At 42.1% G+C, this 15,625-nt stretch overlaps 1 protein-coding gene across 6 annotated transcripts in view; it reads right to left on the reverse strand.

Annotated features, from left to right (window-relative positions):
• ECT2 (epithelial cell transforming 2) overlaps positions 1-15,625 on the reverse strand; it is a 1,267,500-nt gene that overhangs the window by 638,528 nt on the left and 613,347 nt on the right. For all 6 annotated transcript variants that reach the window (XM_069618731.1, XM_069618732.1, XM_069618729.1 and 3 more), the window contains one exon: positions 922-1,032. In XM_069618731.1, the coding sequence (XP_069474832.1) occupies positions 922-1,032 (111 nt within the window). The remainder of the gene's footprint in view (positions 1-921; positions 1,033-15,625) is intronic.

Raw genomic sequence — 15,625 nt, forward strand, 5'->3', positions numbered from 1 at the left:
GAGACACTCCTAGATAGGGATGGACTTCTAAAGTGTTAGGCCTCTGAAAGTATTGCAAAATATTGACTTGTTTTATGTTGGTTTTGTTTCATATATTTTACCTGAAACCGAAGTTATTACAAATGAGTTTTACTTACCTTTGAATTGCATACTTTTCTAAAAGTATCACAAAGTGGTTTACTAAGTGACTAATGCATTGCTTTTTTTCTTTTCTGATGTTACTTATTGTGCGTTATAGTACTTTCACCTTAGTGTGTATATATGTATATATATATAACAAACCATTATTTTATAGAACTTAGTTTGTGAGTGTTTTAGTCCTATGTATACTCCAGGTTCTTTGTACCACCTACAGCCCTTTCTCTATGATAAGCTGGACCGCTCAGCCATTGCTGCCAACAAAACCTGTGTCGTTCTGGCCTATACTAAGAGTAGGTGCCCTGCGTCCCAAGTGCGAGTCTTCACAAGTCCTACAATTGGTGGACTCTTGTAAAACTCCCTAACATACACATCACAGTGGGATTCTTAGAGAATTAAAACATACCGGAAATGAGGCTAGGGGTGGGACAGAGGCACTGGGAGTAGCCACCATATACCACACCTGGACAAGCATCATAGGGTGATGGTCCCAAACCTCCAGGGTCTCAAGAATGCATCCCTTGGCCTCTGCCTTGTGACATCATCCCAGTCATATGTTGGGTGCTTTTTACAAACTGTTTGTTCCCAGCAAATGTGTACTAGAAGAACTCACTGTAAAGTATATAAGTTACATTTATTTACTTAATTTGTAAATCCTACAAAAATGCAGCAGAGCATGATAGAAAACAATTTTCTATGGTAAACACATATGGTAGAAGCATTGGTGCTCTGTGAAAGAGTGACATAAGCCTGTACGGAAGGGTATTTAATACCTTTACATACCTTGAGGAAAGCATGGAACCTGGGCTTCTGCTTTTCACATTTGGCAATTGTTTCTTTGCTCATTTCGAAGAAATTCACAAATGGAGGGTAGGTCTTCACCAAATCCTTAGACTTAAATATAAATAAAAGTTGATTAAAAAGAGCATTTAATCTTCACTTTAGCAGAATATGTACAATGGTTAAATTCAGGACCAAAGAAGATACTCCTCATGCATTATTAGAATGCGTCAAGGGCATACTTGTCTAAGGCATTAAATATGCACATCAATTGGTCTCTAATGGCATTCTAGTGCCAGGCAGAATTATGGGGATACAAATTACTATTGAAGTTTAGAATTCTGGGGTAAAGATTAACATGAATGGAATATTGATAATGTGTAAGCGATCAAAAGTAAGTCTTGGACACAGTAATACATTTAAAAAAACATGTGGTGTTTAATTGATAAGAAAAATTAGAAGGATTGGGGGAACCCATCTGTCCCTAATCTTAAGAGGCGTTTCCCTGCCTGCACAAAACTAAGGAACATCTGCGTCAGGATGTCAAACAAAAGACCGTCCACCGTTCAAAAATCCTAAACTGACTTACACAGTAAACTCAGATTACTAGAATCCCCTTTTTGCACATTATACTATGTACTTGTAGCTTCCTTTCAAAGTGCAACGTAAAGTTCTTAAGGTGTAGAAAATAAATAAAAGTTCAATTTTTTTTTCCTTTATTATTTTTGGTTTGTTTAAACCTTTACAAAATATTACAAAACCCATCAATAAAACACCTTTAAAAACAATTAACACAATTTATGCAACTTCTTAAAACTAAGTTCATTATCCTTGTCTCATCAATATAAGGCTCCTTTAGATCGATATACAATCAATTAACATAAATCACATTATTCTAAGGCACATATTTTTTTTAGAAAAGCATTCACTCTTATTTTCAGTGCAACCAAGTTTCCATAAGCATTTTGTACCATAATGTGTTTCTATTAACATAAGAAATATCAGTAACAAATTGCGAAAAATATTCTATTCTTTGCAACATCAAATTCGGGCATATCAATAGCAGAAGGAGTGACTCATTCAATTCCAGAATACCAACAGCATTTTGGGTCATCAGAGACTTGTGATCAAATATTTATGATCTCCTCTGTGTTTAAAACATTAAATCTATATCTCATAGTATCATTCCAGAAGAGCCGTGATGGATATTTGATTATGTATTTCTCCGGAGTTGCAATCCACTTCCAGAAGGAAATGAGTTGATAATAGTTTCGTATTTAAGATAGTAGCATTATTTTCTACCCAGTCCATAGCTTTTACAAGTTATTTTACCTTGGACAGATTTTTAATAAGGATATCCATTGAGAGCGCGAGGTTCCTTAATATTATTTTCACTTCCTTTTTGAGCAAGTTCATAAATTGCCCTTTTGTTTCATTACCTAGTTGGAAATACATTGAATAAGTTTCACTCAAAACACATTTCCTTAGCAAGGATAGTTTTTTCCAGTGCATAACGCTTTTGAATGATTGCAGGACCAATTCATAACGTATTGCTTCAAAAGGAATACATTTAGGAAGAAAAAACAAAACACTTCGCCAGACTGTTGCTTCGATTGTCTTTAAGTAGGACAATAAAGCCTCAGAGGAACACTAGACCTAAGATAAGAGGAATAGCTTTCATACAAGACTATTGAATACATGGAAATAGCGTAAATCGTCCATATTTTCTTTCGATTGCTTTTATCTTATTAGATGCTTCAATTGCTTTCATCCTTAAACTGTTTTTAATAAAGGTAAGTGAACGAGAGCTCGTAAATGTGTAGCCAAGGTAACGTAGTACATGTTGATTTTTAATCTTTATCCCACTGCAAAACCAGGTGTGTTTTGATAATCTATTGGTACTAACACCTGTATGGAAGATTACAGTTTTCAGGAGGTTGATTTGCAATTTCCTCTCAGCAATAAAGTTCACAAAAAAGCTATAATGAGTCTTTGTAGCCCGCCCTTGGTACAATCAAAAAGCAGAAAGTCGTTGGCGTATGCAACCCACTTTAGTTTCGTTCCACAGATCTTAAGGGCACTCTCATTTAAGGAATTACCTGCTAGTGAGACATACAAATTAAAAAGGGTAGCCGCAAGTGTGCAGCCTTGCTTGAGTCCATTGTGAGTTGATATTTGATTAGACAATGCACCCTTATTATTCAATCTTACTTGCATCACCGTGTCGCAATACAGATGTATTAAGATTTCAAGACGACCTCTCTCTATCCCACGTTCATGTAGCGTTCTCCAAAGGGTAGGTCTATCCACCTTGTCAAACGCCATCGTGAGGTCCATCGGAGATATACAAAGGAGATTGACCTTTTATCTTAGAAATACTCTAATTGCGTACACGAGAAGACCACCTACATCTGTTCCCATCCTCTTCCTAAAGCCAATCTGCTTGTAGTCTAAAATGTATTTCACATCGATACAGATGTTCAGCTTTTCTAAAAGTATTGCTGCAAAGATCTTTGTCTCTACATTCATTAGAGTGATGGGTCAATAATTCATTGGACAAAGACGGTTGCTCTTCTTAGAGGTAATTATGTCTCTGAAAAGAAAGTGTAATAACTGTGCTGACATAAATGAGTTCTGTTTCAGCGTTGCAAATGTTAAGCTATTTGGTCTGGGAGTAGATGCTGATTTGGCCTTTCTAATATGACTTATGACGTTACTTACAGAAGTATTCAGGAGCCGTGGCAAATTATACTCTTATTTCGTTTCAATTTCCCAAATGGATCTCAAAGTCTCAAAATACTCTGTCCACACTATAACATCTATAGGGTTTGCGGTTAGTTGGATTTGGGATATTTCTAAACTATTTATTATAGACCAGAAGTTACGTGAGTTGTGGCCTTTCATGGCAGTTTGCATTCCTTCCCCTCTTTTTGTTGTAAAACTGATTGTTCCGCGATAAACCAATTTTAATATGTTGTCTACAATGTTTGCCTTTAGTTCTTATTACACTTTCTTCTTCATTTGATTTTTTTTTATAACTGATTTCTTTATTAAGTTGAGCTTTGCATAGTTTAATTTCAAGATAAAATCCATGCTTGTGACTTTTCTTGGCACGATTGGTATGAGTTTGTCACACGAAATCTCCAACATTACTCCAAGATATTCATTAAATGAAGTGCTTGAATATGTTATCATTTTATCTTCATAACAATGTAAGTTAAATTCATGTAACATCATGTTATTAAATTGAACAGTTTTGTGAGGAGTCCATTTAACCTGTGTCCCTGTGGTGTTAACTTCAAACCTCTCAACAAAGAGCCTCTCTGTGTTAGTTTTGTACCATGCTAAATTGATCGAAAGCAACACGTGATCACGATATGGGGATAACCGGACTAATATTACTACTCAAGAGATCATATAATTGATCACTCACAATTAATTACAGAGCTTGCACCTCTTGCTTGCCATGTGGGACTGTTCTTATACATTGGTTGCATACCCCAACTTCTGGCAAATGCCAGCCATAAGCTTCCTCTGTACATTTTGTTCGTAGAAGTAGACGTCCCCATGGTGACCATAGCCCATTGCGTCGCACTGCTTGACAAATTACATTCTTTATTCAAGTCTCCAGCTAGCAGGATATATGTCCTCCCGAATAAGTGTCAAGCCAATTGCTAATCCTTGTATTAAGTTTATGAAACTGAATATTCAGCTGGTCATTAGTATGTTCGACAGCATTCCAATATATGTTTATCAACATAATGTGAACACCATCACTTTTAGAACTTAATTTAAAGGAAGCTGTAATGGAGCAGTCCATAACTGACAGCTCGGACTTGATCACAATTGATGGATCAATATGATGTGCAAGAGTAAGGCCGCCCTTGGGTCATCCCCCGAGTTCACTTTTGGCTGGCAGACATAACAATAAAACCGTCCCATAACAGTTGCCCTCTTGCCCAGGTTTCCTGCAACATAATAAAGTCAAACTGTTCTAATGTGTCACAATTTTTGCTGTTTAACACCAAATGAGTGCAACCTCAAGAATTCCAAGAAGCAAGGCTATAGGGCCTTTCATCGCTAAAGAAGTTTGCTTACCGATTTAAATTGCTTGATTGACTCTCTTAGGGATAGTGCTAACCATCGCCATTTTTGCATATCTTTCAATTGAGATCTTGCTTCAGATATAATCGAAGTACCTACTCCTTCATTTTGGATGAATTCCTCTACTCTCCCCGAATTCTGTTTGTAATCAGAGTTCTTGTTCATGGATTCTCGATATGGAATTACATCAAAACCCCTCTTCTGAAGAGAACCAACCTCCTTCATAATTAAAGACCGAACAAGAGGCGAAAAAATTAACAGCCTTACATAGTCGTATCTGAAATTATGAATGAAGTCAATCAGCTGTATGTCAGTGAATAACAGGCCGAGATCATTTATATCACGAAATAGGTTTAGTATAAACTGTCTATTGAGATCTCAGTCCACCGTCTAACACATAATAGAGTATAAGGCTTGGCTCGTTGGGGTACACTGGTGACCTTAGACAATGGACAGTTGGTTTATTTTTATCTCTTGCAATGGGTCAAACAGGCATCACATGAGGCTCTCCTGCACGATTATGCATGAGGTTTGTACCTCTCAGATTGCTACCTGCATGCTAGTCGTATTCCTCTTGATTAAGGGTCTTAAGTGCTGATGCGGTATTATGTAAAATGGGTTCATCATCATCTAGTTTTACTGAACCCAAGTGTGTCGCATCATCACTTCCTGTAGCTTGTTTGACATCCTGAATTTGTTTTATTCAATACGCTCTAAATAAGTGAGCTAAGGCTTCTGGTATACCCTTGTCGAGCCCCTTTTCATGCACTGTGTCCTTCAGGTCGAGTCTACAATTTCTCGTTTGGGTGATCTTTTACTGAAACTGTTGGACCTAAATGCTTAGTTAGACTTGCTTCATAGCCAGAACCAGTCGCAGTAGTACAAATTAAGCTGGAATGATTACCATCGGTCAGCGTGATCAGATCGGATTGCGGATCATGGAATTTCGTAGGTCAAGCTGACGGTGTATTAGTATGTGAAAACACATCAGGGTTTTTAAAGATATCAAAAACATCAAGCACCCCTAGTTCAATTGATTTCAGGGGTCTATCAATCCTACCAGAGGTTTCCTTGTGTTTCAAAGCTTCAGACAGCCTTATAGTGCCTTCCGAATATTCATATTCGGTAGCTCTGCTCTCCAAATCGGTTTTCGTTCGCAATGGTTTCTCATTTGGAGGGTTGTTAGTTTTGCAGCTCTGTGGAGACGTTCCAGAAACTGTTATAACATCACTATCTTTCTGGCAGTCCAACATTACATCGCGCAAGTCCATAGTTCTTAAGAACTTGCGTGATGATTTGTTGGAAGCTTTCACAGCCAGGGCTTGTTCACTTTCTTTTTTTTTTAGATACTTTCACTGTGTATTGGATCGGTTCCTCATTGATGGAAATCGGCCACCCTAGAGTATTATCAATATATGTCACATCGTTGGCAGCTAGATGGTTATTGTGCATACTAACTGGCAGAATTACTGGTGCCAGCGAGAATTCTGTATTAACAGAGACCCTGTGAACACTGCATGGTGGAATGTGATTGAACGTGATATTTTACTGCATGCTTGCTGGTGGGGTCACCGATTTATCAGCAGCCTCACAGGCACAGCTTGTTGGTATGGTGTTGGTAGTAGTGGCAGGCTGCATGCTTACTACCATTTTTCCTGCACTTCTTGGGCATCGAGGTTAGAATTAACACAACTGAATTTAGAAATCTTGATATGAACATCTGAATATTAAGGTTTGTGGCAGCTACTGCCTCTACACCAGGAACATTCACGTATCTATTGTTACATTGCTCAGCTGAGTAGCTGGTCATCGTTTCGAAGTTCTGTAATAAACTCATCAAGGTTACTTCCCCTGTATTGAAAACCGGGGGTGTATTTGCAAACGAGTAGCTTGAGTACAGCACATGCATCATCATTGCATTCCAGTGTCGTTATTGTTTATACTCTCTGTATCACGATCCTCACAAAATAAAGATTGCAAGGTTTCAACAGATTCATGCAATTTCTCCCCAATATTGTGAATCTCTAAATCGACAATTGAGGGAACACTGTTGGGCACATTCAATCAGGTCTTCATCTGTGTCAGATGAGACTGGGAGCGGTACATCAGCCGCACGAGCTACGGTCATGCGCTGAGTCATGAGTGTTGGAAAAGTGGCAGCAGCTTTTTTTTTGTTGGCGATTTTACGCGGCAATCTGTCTGCCTAACCGCGCCTCAACACAACAGTGATAATTACAACTGCTGTAGGAACCAAAGCAGACAGTGAGCATGTTAGACCTTTAAATTACACAAACTGCATCTGAAAAACACATGCAAAGCCCTAAGAGTTTACACTTTTACACTGCAATCTTAGCAAACTATGGGACCAATAACTGGGAATCGAACACTTACTGATACAGGTTCAATTCAGTTATTAATCAAAGTATCAGGGCGCCCCAAGCAGAGGGCAGCAGGGAGGCTATTTCAGAGGGAGGCCCCTGCTGAAGATAAACATCTCCCTCCAAATCTCTGCTTGGAGAACCGACTTACTTACAGAAGGTTGAAGGTAGATGAGTGGCAGGCTCGGGAGGCACAGTATTTAGGTAGGCATCGTTGCAGGTAGGTAGGTCCCAGGCCCCAGAAAGCCTTGTGGACAATGCAGAGGTACATGAACTCGATCCGTGCAGCCAGGGGCAGCCAGTGGAGGGATTTCAGCGCTGGATGGAGATGCAGTCCCTTGGCTTGATGCCAGGGATGAGTCTCTCGGTTCTGTTCTGGATGAGTTGCAGAGGGCGCAAAGAGACAGGGAGGTTGAGAAAGAGGCTGTTGCAGTAGTCCAGCCTAGAGAGAACCAGGGCTCTGGAGACAGTGAGCCGCTGGGGGAAGGTGAGAAAAAGAAGAGTACCTGTGAGGAGGTGCAGCTGGTAGTTGGACATTTTAGAAATGTCCAAAATGTGAGTGGAGAAGGAGAGAGTGGAGTCAAAGATGACCAAGGTTTTTTGCCTCGTTGGTGGGTGCGAGCGCAGAGCCAAGGGAGACCGGCCACAGAGTCCCAATACAAACTATGTCAGTCTTACAGGCTTCTGCATAACACTAGAAGTTAGAGATGACAGTGTCAATCACACATGCCAGGGCAGCCATGTAGACATTGAAGAACCAGGAGAAAGGTTAGAACCCTGGGGAACGTCGCCGGTTGAAAGAGTGATAGTAGAGAGAAAGGACCCAAGTTCCACCTGGGATGGGCGGTCAGAAAGGAAGGAGGTTTACCACACCAGAGTCTGACCTGGCATCACCAGTGTGTCGGAGACGTGCGATCAGGATCTTGTGGTTTACCATGTCAAAGGCAGAGGAGAGGTCAAGAAGAATGAGGACAGAAGTAATGTTAGTGTCAAGATTTGAGAGCAGGTCTTCACAGGTGTTCAGAAGAACATTCCATGCCTCTGGATGCTCTAAGGCCAGACTGATATTCATATAGGCAACCAGCAGATTCAGTGTGAACTGAGGGATAGCCAGCTTCTCCAGGAGTTTGCCCAAAAAAGGGGTGAAAGAGATGGGGCAGTAGTTTTCCAGAATGGAGGTGTCGGCAGAGGGTTACTTAAGCAGAGGGTGCACAAGGGAGTGCTTAAGAGAAGATGGGAAAACTAGTGCCAAAAGAGATTGCAGAGATCAGCCAAGGCTGGAGCGAGAGAGTCAATGTTGTCCTTAATGGTTTTGCAGGGGCAAGGGTCCACCTGTTTAGATAAGGCCTTCATAGACCGGACTTGTCTGACGACCTCATCAGGTGTGATGGGAGTGAGAGAAGAGAGGAGAAGTGGTGGAGGGGCCAAAGGAGGCTCCAGAGGTGTTGGTGTATGATCTGGTGAGGAAGTGAGAGGAAAGGAGGTCTTGGGTTTTTGCGGTGAAGTGTGCAGCCAGGGCTGAGCAAAGGTCATGGGTGGGTCTGACAGAAGAGGAGCCTGCTGCAGGACTGGCAAGTTCCTTACAGACTTTGAAGAGTTCGGCTGTGTTTGATGCTGCGTTGATGCGGGCTTGAATAAAGTTTTCTCGGTGTGGATGCAGAGTCGAAATTGCCTTTGAAGGAGGAGGCAGGCCAGTTTGTCAGAGGGTCCGCCTGACACATTCCATTACCTCTCAGCTGCCCTACACTTGCGTTTAAGGGCAGCCAGATCAGAGTCGTACCAAGAGTTGCATTTTTTGGAAGGCTTCAGTCGGACCCTCATGACAGGGGCAAGAGTATGGAGGGTGTTCGAGATTGAAGTTAGCGAGGGCTGTGTCAGGGTCGGAGGAGAAGAGTAGGGGGAGGCAAAGGCAGTCGCTGTCACTCTTTTCATGGGTCTGGTGACTTTGAAACCAAGTGGCCGTGCCAGGTGTGCCGATGCAAGGGGAGAGGTCAGCTTCAAGTGTGAAGAGAGAAGAGTGGTCAGTCCGAGAGAGAAGTAGTGAGAGGGATGTCGGTAGAAATGAGAGCATGAGGATAGAGTGGTTGACCATGTCAAAAGCAGAGGAGAGATCAAGTAGAATGAGAACCACGGGTGAGTTGGAGTCGAGAGATGGAGGAATTTTTCACGTGTGTTCAGGAGAGCAGTTTCCGTGCTCGTGGATGCTCGAAATCCAGATTGATGGTCATGCAGGCAATCAAGCTCAGTATGCTGGGTCAGTTGGGGGAAGGCCAGCTTCTCCCAAAGTTTCCCAAAGAAGGGAGTGCTCGAGATGGGGCAGTGGTTAGCCAGACATGAGGGGTCGGCAAAAGACTTTTTCAGGAGGGAGTGCACAAAGGAGTGCTTGAGGGAAGAGCGGAAGACAGTGGCTTGAGAGATCATAGAAATCCGCAAGTGCAGGGGGGAAGGAAGCAAATGTTGTCCTTAATAGTTATGGAAGAACAGGGGGAGACTTGTTTGGACGAGACCTTCATAGAGCGGACAAGTCTAGTGACCTTGTCCAATGTGATAGGAGAGAAGGAGGAGAGTGGATGAGGTAGGAGAAGGGACCGAGGGTGGCTGGGGGAAGGGATTTGGGGGTTATGGGGGAGGGAGCTAAGTCAGGATTAACTGAATGTTAACAGTGAAGTGGGTGGCCAGTACAGAGGACCTAGGAGGGAAGACGTGAGGTAGATACTACAGATTGATTGGCTAGTTCCTCGCAGATTTTAAACGGTTCAGCGTGTTGTGCAAAGCTCCAGAGACGAAGGCCTGGAAGTGAGCCCTATTCTTGAAGCGAATGGTGAGACAATATTGCCTTTGGAGAAGGAGACAGGCCAGTTTATCAGAGGACGAGCTCATGGTCTGCCACTTCTGTTCAGCAGCTCTGCACTTGCATTTCAGGGCTGCTAAATCAGAATCATACTAAGTGTTACGCTTAGAGACACATTTCAGACAAAATTGGCATAAGGGTTGTGGGATGGTTGAGCAGAACTCCATGAACTAGGTAAGCTGTGAAAATGTTGCTTTAAACTACACGTTTCTGAATGCAACGCAATGTACGTTATGGAATTAGAATCCATTTGTAATGTTAAACAGCACAATGAGTTTATAAAACACAATGCATCTTGGTGACACGTTTAAATGAACGAGTAATGCATGTTCCGGGCTAGTATTTTCAATTAATTGTTTGATGAGCATTTTTTAGGCAGGAGACAGACATGCCTAAATGAAAGAGTAACGCAAGCCATCGCTTTCGTTTTACAATTCTTATCTGACTTGTTCAGTTCCGTGGCACAGCAACAGTACGGCATACATTGCTTTGGGAGGAATCACGTTGTGAAATTTAATTTGGCACATAGTGAGTTCAACGTGGATAAAAACCCAATATGGGGTGTGTTATAACTAAGTTTGCAATCATTATGTTAAGGACTTCATCAATGGTTAAGGAAGTGTGCAGTAGGGACCCCAGCCGGCCCATAGGACTGGGGGTTTCCCAAAAAGCACTTTAAGATGAGTAGCAGCACCCTCGAGATGGATGGGGATGCAGATTAATACTCTCGCATCAAATCAATAATGACAACTCAATAGATTAGCAAAGTGAGTCCGTTTAATGACAAGTATAAAAAACAGGGAGTTTATGAACATCAGCAATCGCTCGATCTTCCTTCTCGCTTCAACTCAAATTAATTTCAGAAAAAAACATCATTTATACCAAAAACTTGTCATCACTGACGTGTAATGTCTCAAAACTTAGCATGCAACTGGATTGGTTCTAGGAAGGTAACTTTAATATAGGTACTACATCTGTATATGGTAACAAAGTGAGGGGATTGGATAAACAATGTCAGGTGGGGCATCTAAGCCCTTCCTTCAAAATGGCTACTGTAGACTTCACTAAAAGTATGACGTCTCATTGGTTCTACTAACTATAGGACCCTAGATTACTTGGTCCACTACGATTGGGTTGGCATCAACCCCACTCATACTTTTCCACTTGTTTTAGCAGCATGCAGAATAGGTGCAGGAGTTCGTCTGCACCCCCAGCCTCCCTCCAATTATTGCAACAATCATCACTTCAGTGGTCATATGTCAATTATTTCTTTGTATTATGGTCTCGAGTCTGCTTCTTGGTCTGGGAAATTTAAGGCATCTGGGCATGGCAAGAGTCTATGCATAGGTGTGAATGTTTCATCCCTTCTGCTTGCTCGGTCACGTGATTTCGACACAGTGCAATAGTCTTATTCTCCATGCAATTTCATGTATTTGATTTAGTTCCGTCAGCCATCTGCCATCCGTGGCTTATCTTGACCTTTCTGACTAGGATACGCTATTCTTCTCATTAATTGTATCCACTGTGGGTCTATTTCAGCTGATATAACCTTGGCTTTTTAGCATGTTGTCTTTGTCTGTTTCTCTGTCTTTAATTCCGGATTTGCTTGCTGCAAAGCTCGCCTCTTGAGACCTTTAGTAACCTTTGTTCGATTCTGCTCTTGTGCATACTGGAAGTATACTTGTATAAAGTGCTCCTTTTGAGGTAGATATGTATAGGTGGCGCTTGCCACAATCTATCTTACTACTAAGCATAAGCAAGTGCTTCTTGCAGTTACTGTGCATTATGTACGCGTTTAAACTGGCTGACTATCGTCATCACGCTCATGGCATAGGTTTCTGACATTTGACATCAATTATTTCATTTTAGACTCAGGATGTCGCTTATCCATGGTGTTTCGTTTCTTTTCATCATTCACAGGTCGTCATATCTTCTATATGCGAGTCAGTCCGGGTTCTTGTGATGTCACCATTCGTCTCTTTGTATCTTCTTGGCTTCTTCAGGTATTGTATTTTGACAATCGTCACTGTCTCATTTGTCGGTATGGTTTTCTCAATCGGTACCTCACTGTCCAGGTTTTCTTAGGTGTCGGTTCTTCAATAGGTGCTGGACAGAGTCCCACTGCGGCTCTGCTGGTTTATTTGCTCATCATACTTCACATTTCGGCGTGGATGTTCTTGGTACTTCACAATGGGCGGTTGGAGTGCAAATCGTGCTTGGTACCTCCTCTACAGAAGTTTTCCATAAAAGCAATGTTTTTCATTTAAACAGCACGCAATGAATTGCAAGCATAGAAGTTGCGGATAGACTCAATGTTCATTAGTTTAATAGATTTTGGGCATTACTAACTTTAACATTGGGTGAGCTTTACATTTTGGATTACATTCACAGGTATGGCGATTACACACCTGAATATTGTGTACTAACGACTGTGGGTGACATCCAGCACTCAAATTGGTAAGTTTGGTTTTTCTCAATGTCAATTTCACAGTACAATACTAGAATCTATAGCAGGACCACATCAGACTATTATAGTCAATCTGAAAAAAGGGAAACGTTTGTGTATCATTGGCTATCAAGCTAGAGAATACATTTATCAGAATACAGCAATGACATCCAGTTGAGTAAAATAGATGGACCAACTCTAGAAATCTTTCCTGTTATTGAAAACGCTAGGAAGTATGTACTTATATACGACATGCTTTCAACATGTTATTCTCATAATTTATACATTTTGTTGCCATCACTTTGTCTTTTTTCTGACTACCTAATATATTCTACCCATGCTCAACCCCTCAAACACCGTCTCTATTTGCTTCAAATTATTCATTTAACAATACAATGCATATCAATGTGAACATTTGTATTGTGATTTACGTGATGTGTTAATAAAAATATTTCTTTTTTGGATATATGGCTGACAATATTTGAACTATGTACAGTCCAGTTCTGAAGAAGGCTACATGTAGAAACAGGTGTCATTTACTGGACACTTGTAATGTATTAGACACCTGGTATTTTGCACCAGTGAATTATACTAAACATTCTGAAACAAAATATTCAAACCAGTGATTAAAACTACACACCAAAATTGGCGCAGATGGCACAGTGGCATTTGTTTACTTTTCAGACAAATCCTTTTGACGGGCAAGGGTGTTAGTGGTAGCGAGATGGAGATTGTTGAGAGCAGAGTCAATAGATGAGTCAGTAGTGCGATGAAGGGTTGGGGGGATGAAGGTAGAAATGAATGCAGCAACTGACACTTGTTTCATTGGACTGATGTCTGCAAACGTGGCTGGCAGAGCTGAGGGAGATTCGGTCAGAGGGCCGAGAGGTCCCAAGTGGGAGGAGAGTGGTCCGGGCAGGAGAGCAGGGTGGAGAGGGGTTAAGAGCAAAAGATCAGAATTGATGAAGGCACAGAGTGTCCAGCCGAGTGGCTAGGACAAGAGGAGAGAATAGAGCGGGAGCGAGAGGTGCATAGGTCACAGAAGAGTGCAGACTGATTGAAGAATCAGTGAATTTTGAAGTCACCCAGAAGGAGGAGTTTAGAGATGGAGTCAGGAGAGAAGGAGGATAAGTCGGCCCATTCTGAAAGTAAAGAGATGGGGCCCGGGGGGGGGGGGGGCTGTGGATAGTGGCAATGGTCAAAGAGGAAGTAGGAGAGATGCCAAGCTTGCAAACCAGACTTTCAAAGGAGGAGTAGGGATGGGTGGGTATGAGGGAAGAAGGGAACCACTCAGGAAATATCAGTTACTCCACCGCCAGCACCGTTAGGATGAGGCTTCGATATGATCTTGTAGCCATCAGGGTGAAGGGAGGCAAAAGCAGTGACTGAGCTGGCATTGAACCACGTCTCAGTGAGACCTAGGACGTCAAGACAGTCTTGAAGGAGGAGGCAGATGTCTGAAGAATGTTGATAGCCACACTTAATGCTGGTTTCGCTAAGTGAAGATTTTCCGAGGTGGGGCACAGGAGGGTGGGTACACCTGTCAGAGGAGGGGGGAATGAGGTGCTGAGAGGAATGAGGGATAGCAGGAGCAAGAAGGAAGTTGAGACTGCAGCTGCCGGTCAAATAGGAGGCGATTGGGTTGAGGACCCACAGTCAAGATAGTGCAATTGTGATAGATATTGATGATGCACCTCAAGGATGAGTAGCCAGTCAAGAGAATTGCCCATCTATTGCCACCATTGATATATGAGCAAGGGGAGAGAGCGGAGATCAGATGCAGAGTTCAAAAGTCTGGAGAGGGGACAGAAAAGAGGATATGAGTGACAAGTTGTCTGGAAATAGCACTGACGTAAGTGTCTGCAATAGGTAGGCCTTGATTAGAGGAAAGGCGATCTTTCTTTAACTCTTTTTCCAGACCGTGCGAGACGGGCGATAGGTAATAGAATAGCAGTAAGAGTAGATGGGAGAGATGGATAAAACCATGGTGGTTGTCAAGAGAGGAGTAAGGGATAGGCGGAGATAGTGCACAGGCACAAGCGAACTCACCAGGCGGCCTACTAGCCGAAAGAAGCAGAGTTTTAAAAAAAACACACCTAGATTTAAACTTGCCAAAGAGCATTAGAAAAGCACAAAAAGGGGGGTTGCAGCAATTTAATAAATTGAAGTGTTACTCACCGAAGTGACTAACATACTCCTAGTCCATAGTCCCCTTGCCTCCATACTGTATGGGCGTCCCTCGCGAGGCACGGGAACAAAACCTCTTTTCCACCAGAAACAGACATTTCCACTTTAAATTTACTGGCACGCGGGGGTGGTGGGACTTATGGAGGAAATGGGACTATGGACTAGGACAACGTTTGGGTGTGCGACTGTTAGGGAGAATTCTCTGTATAGGCTAATTTCCCAAACCTAGTGAGTCCCCCCAGCAACTTAGCAGGAGAAACAATGAAACCCCAAAAATCCAGCAAAGAGTGAGACTCTTTCTCCTACTCTTAGGCATGATTTGAGAATGTCCTTTGACTTTGTAATGTGTTTTATGGGCTATGGGGTCTTTTACTCCATAGGGCTTCATGTGTTTTTGTAAGTGTGTTACACAGCACCCTCAGTGCAGTAACACAGGGGTGTCATAGTGGCCCCAAAATATAGGCTCCATACCCTGGGACTGACTGTCTCCCAGGGCATGTAAAGTCACCATTGACTTTACTAGTCTTAAATTGTGAACAGAAACAGTCCAAACCATCATATTGTGGAAGTACTGGTAGGGGTAATTCGATTACCCCTGGGTCTGTTTTTCAAGGGGGCACTGTCCAGTCCCCACTTGTCGAGTTTCTGGCTGGTGGCAGTGGTTACCACGCGAAATATTCCACCGGAATATTTCCTATGGGATTTTCCCATTCATTTTAAACGCACCACTTTTTTGGTGCA

Source organism: Ambystoma mexicanum, chromosome 10, assembly GCF_040938575.1.
Source record: "Ambystoma mexicanum isolate Mex_15411 chromosome 10, UKY_AmexF1_1, whole genome shotgun sequence".
Classification (NCBI taxonomy): Eukaryota; Metazoa; Chordata; class Amphibia; order Caudata; family Ambystomatidae; genus Ambystoma; species Ambystoma mexicanum.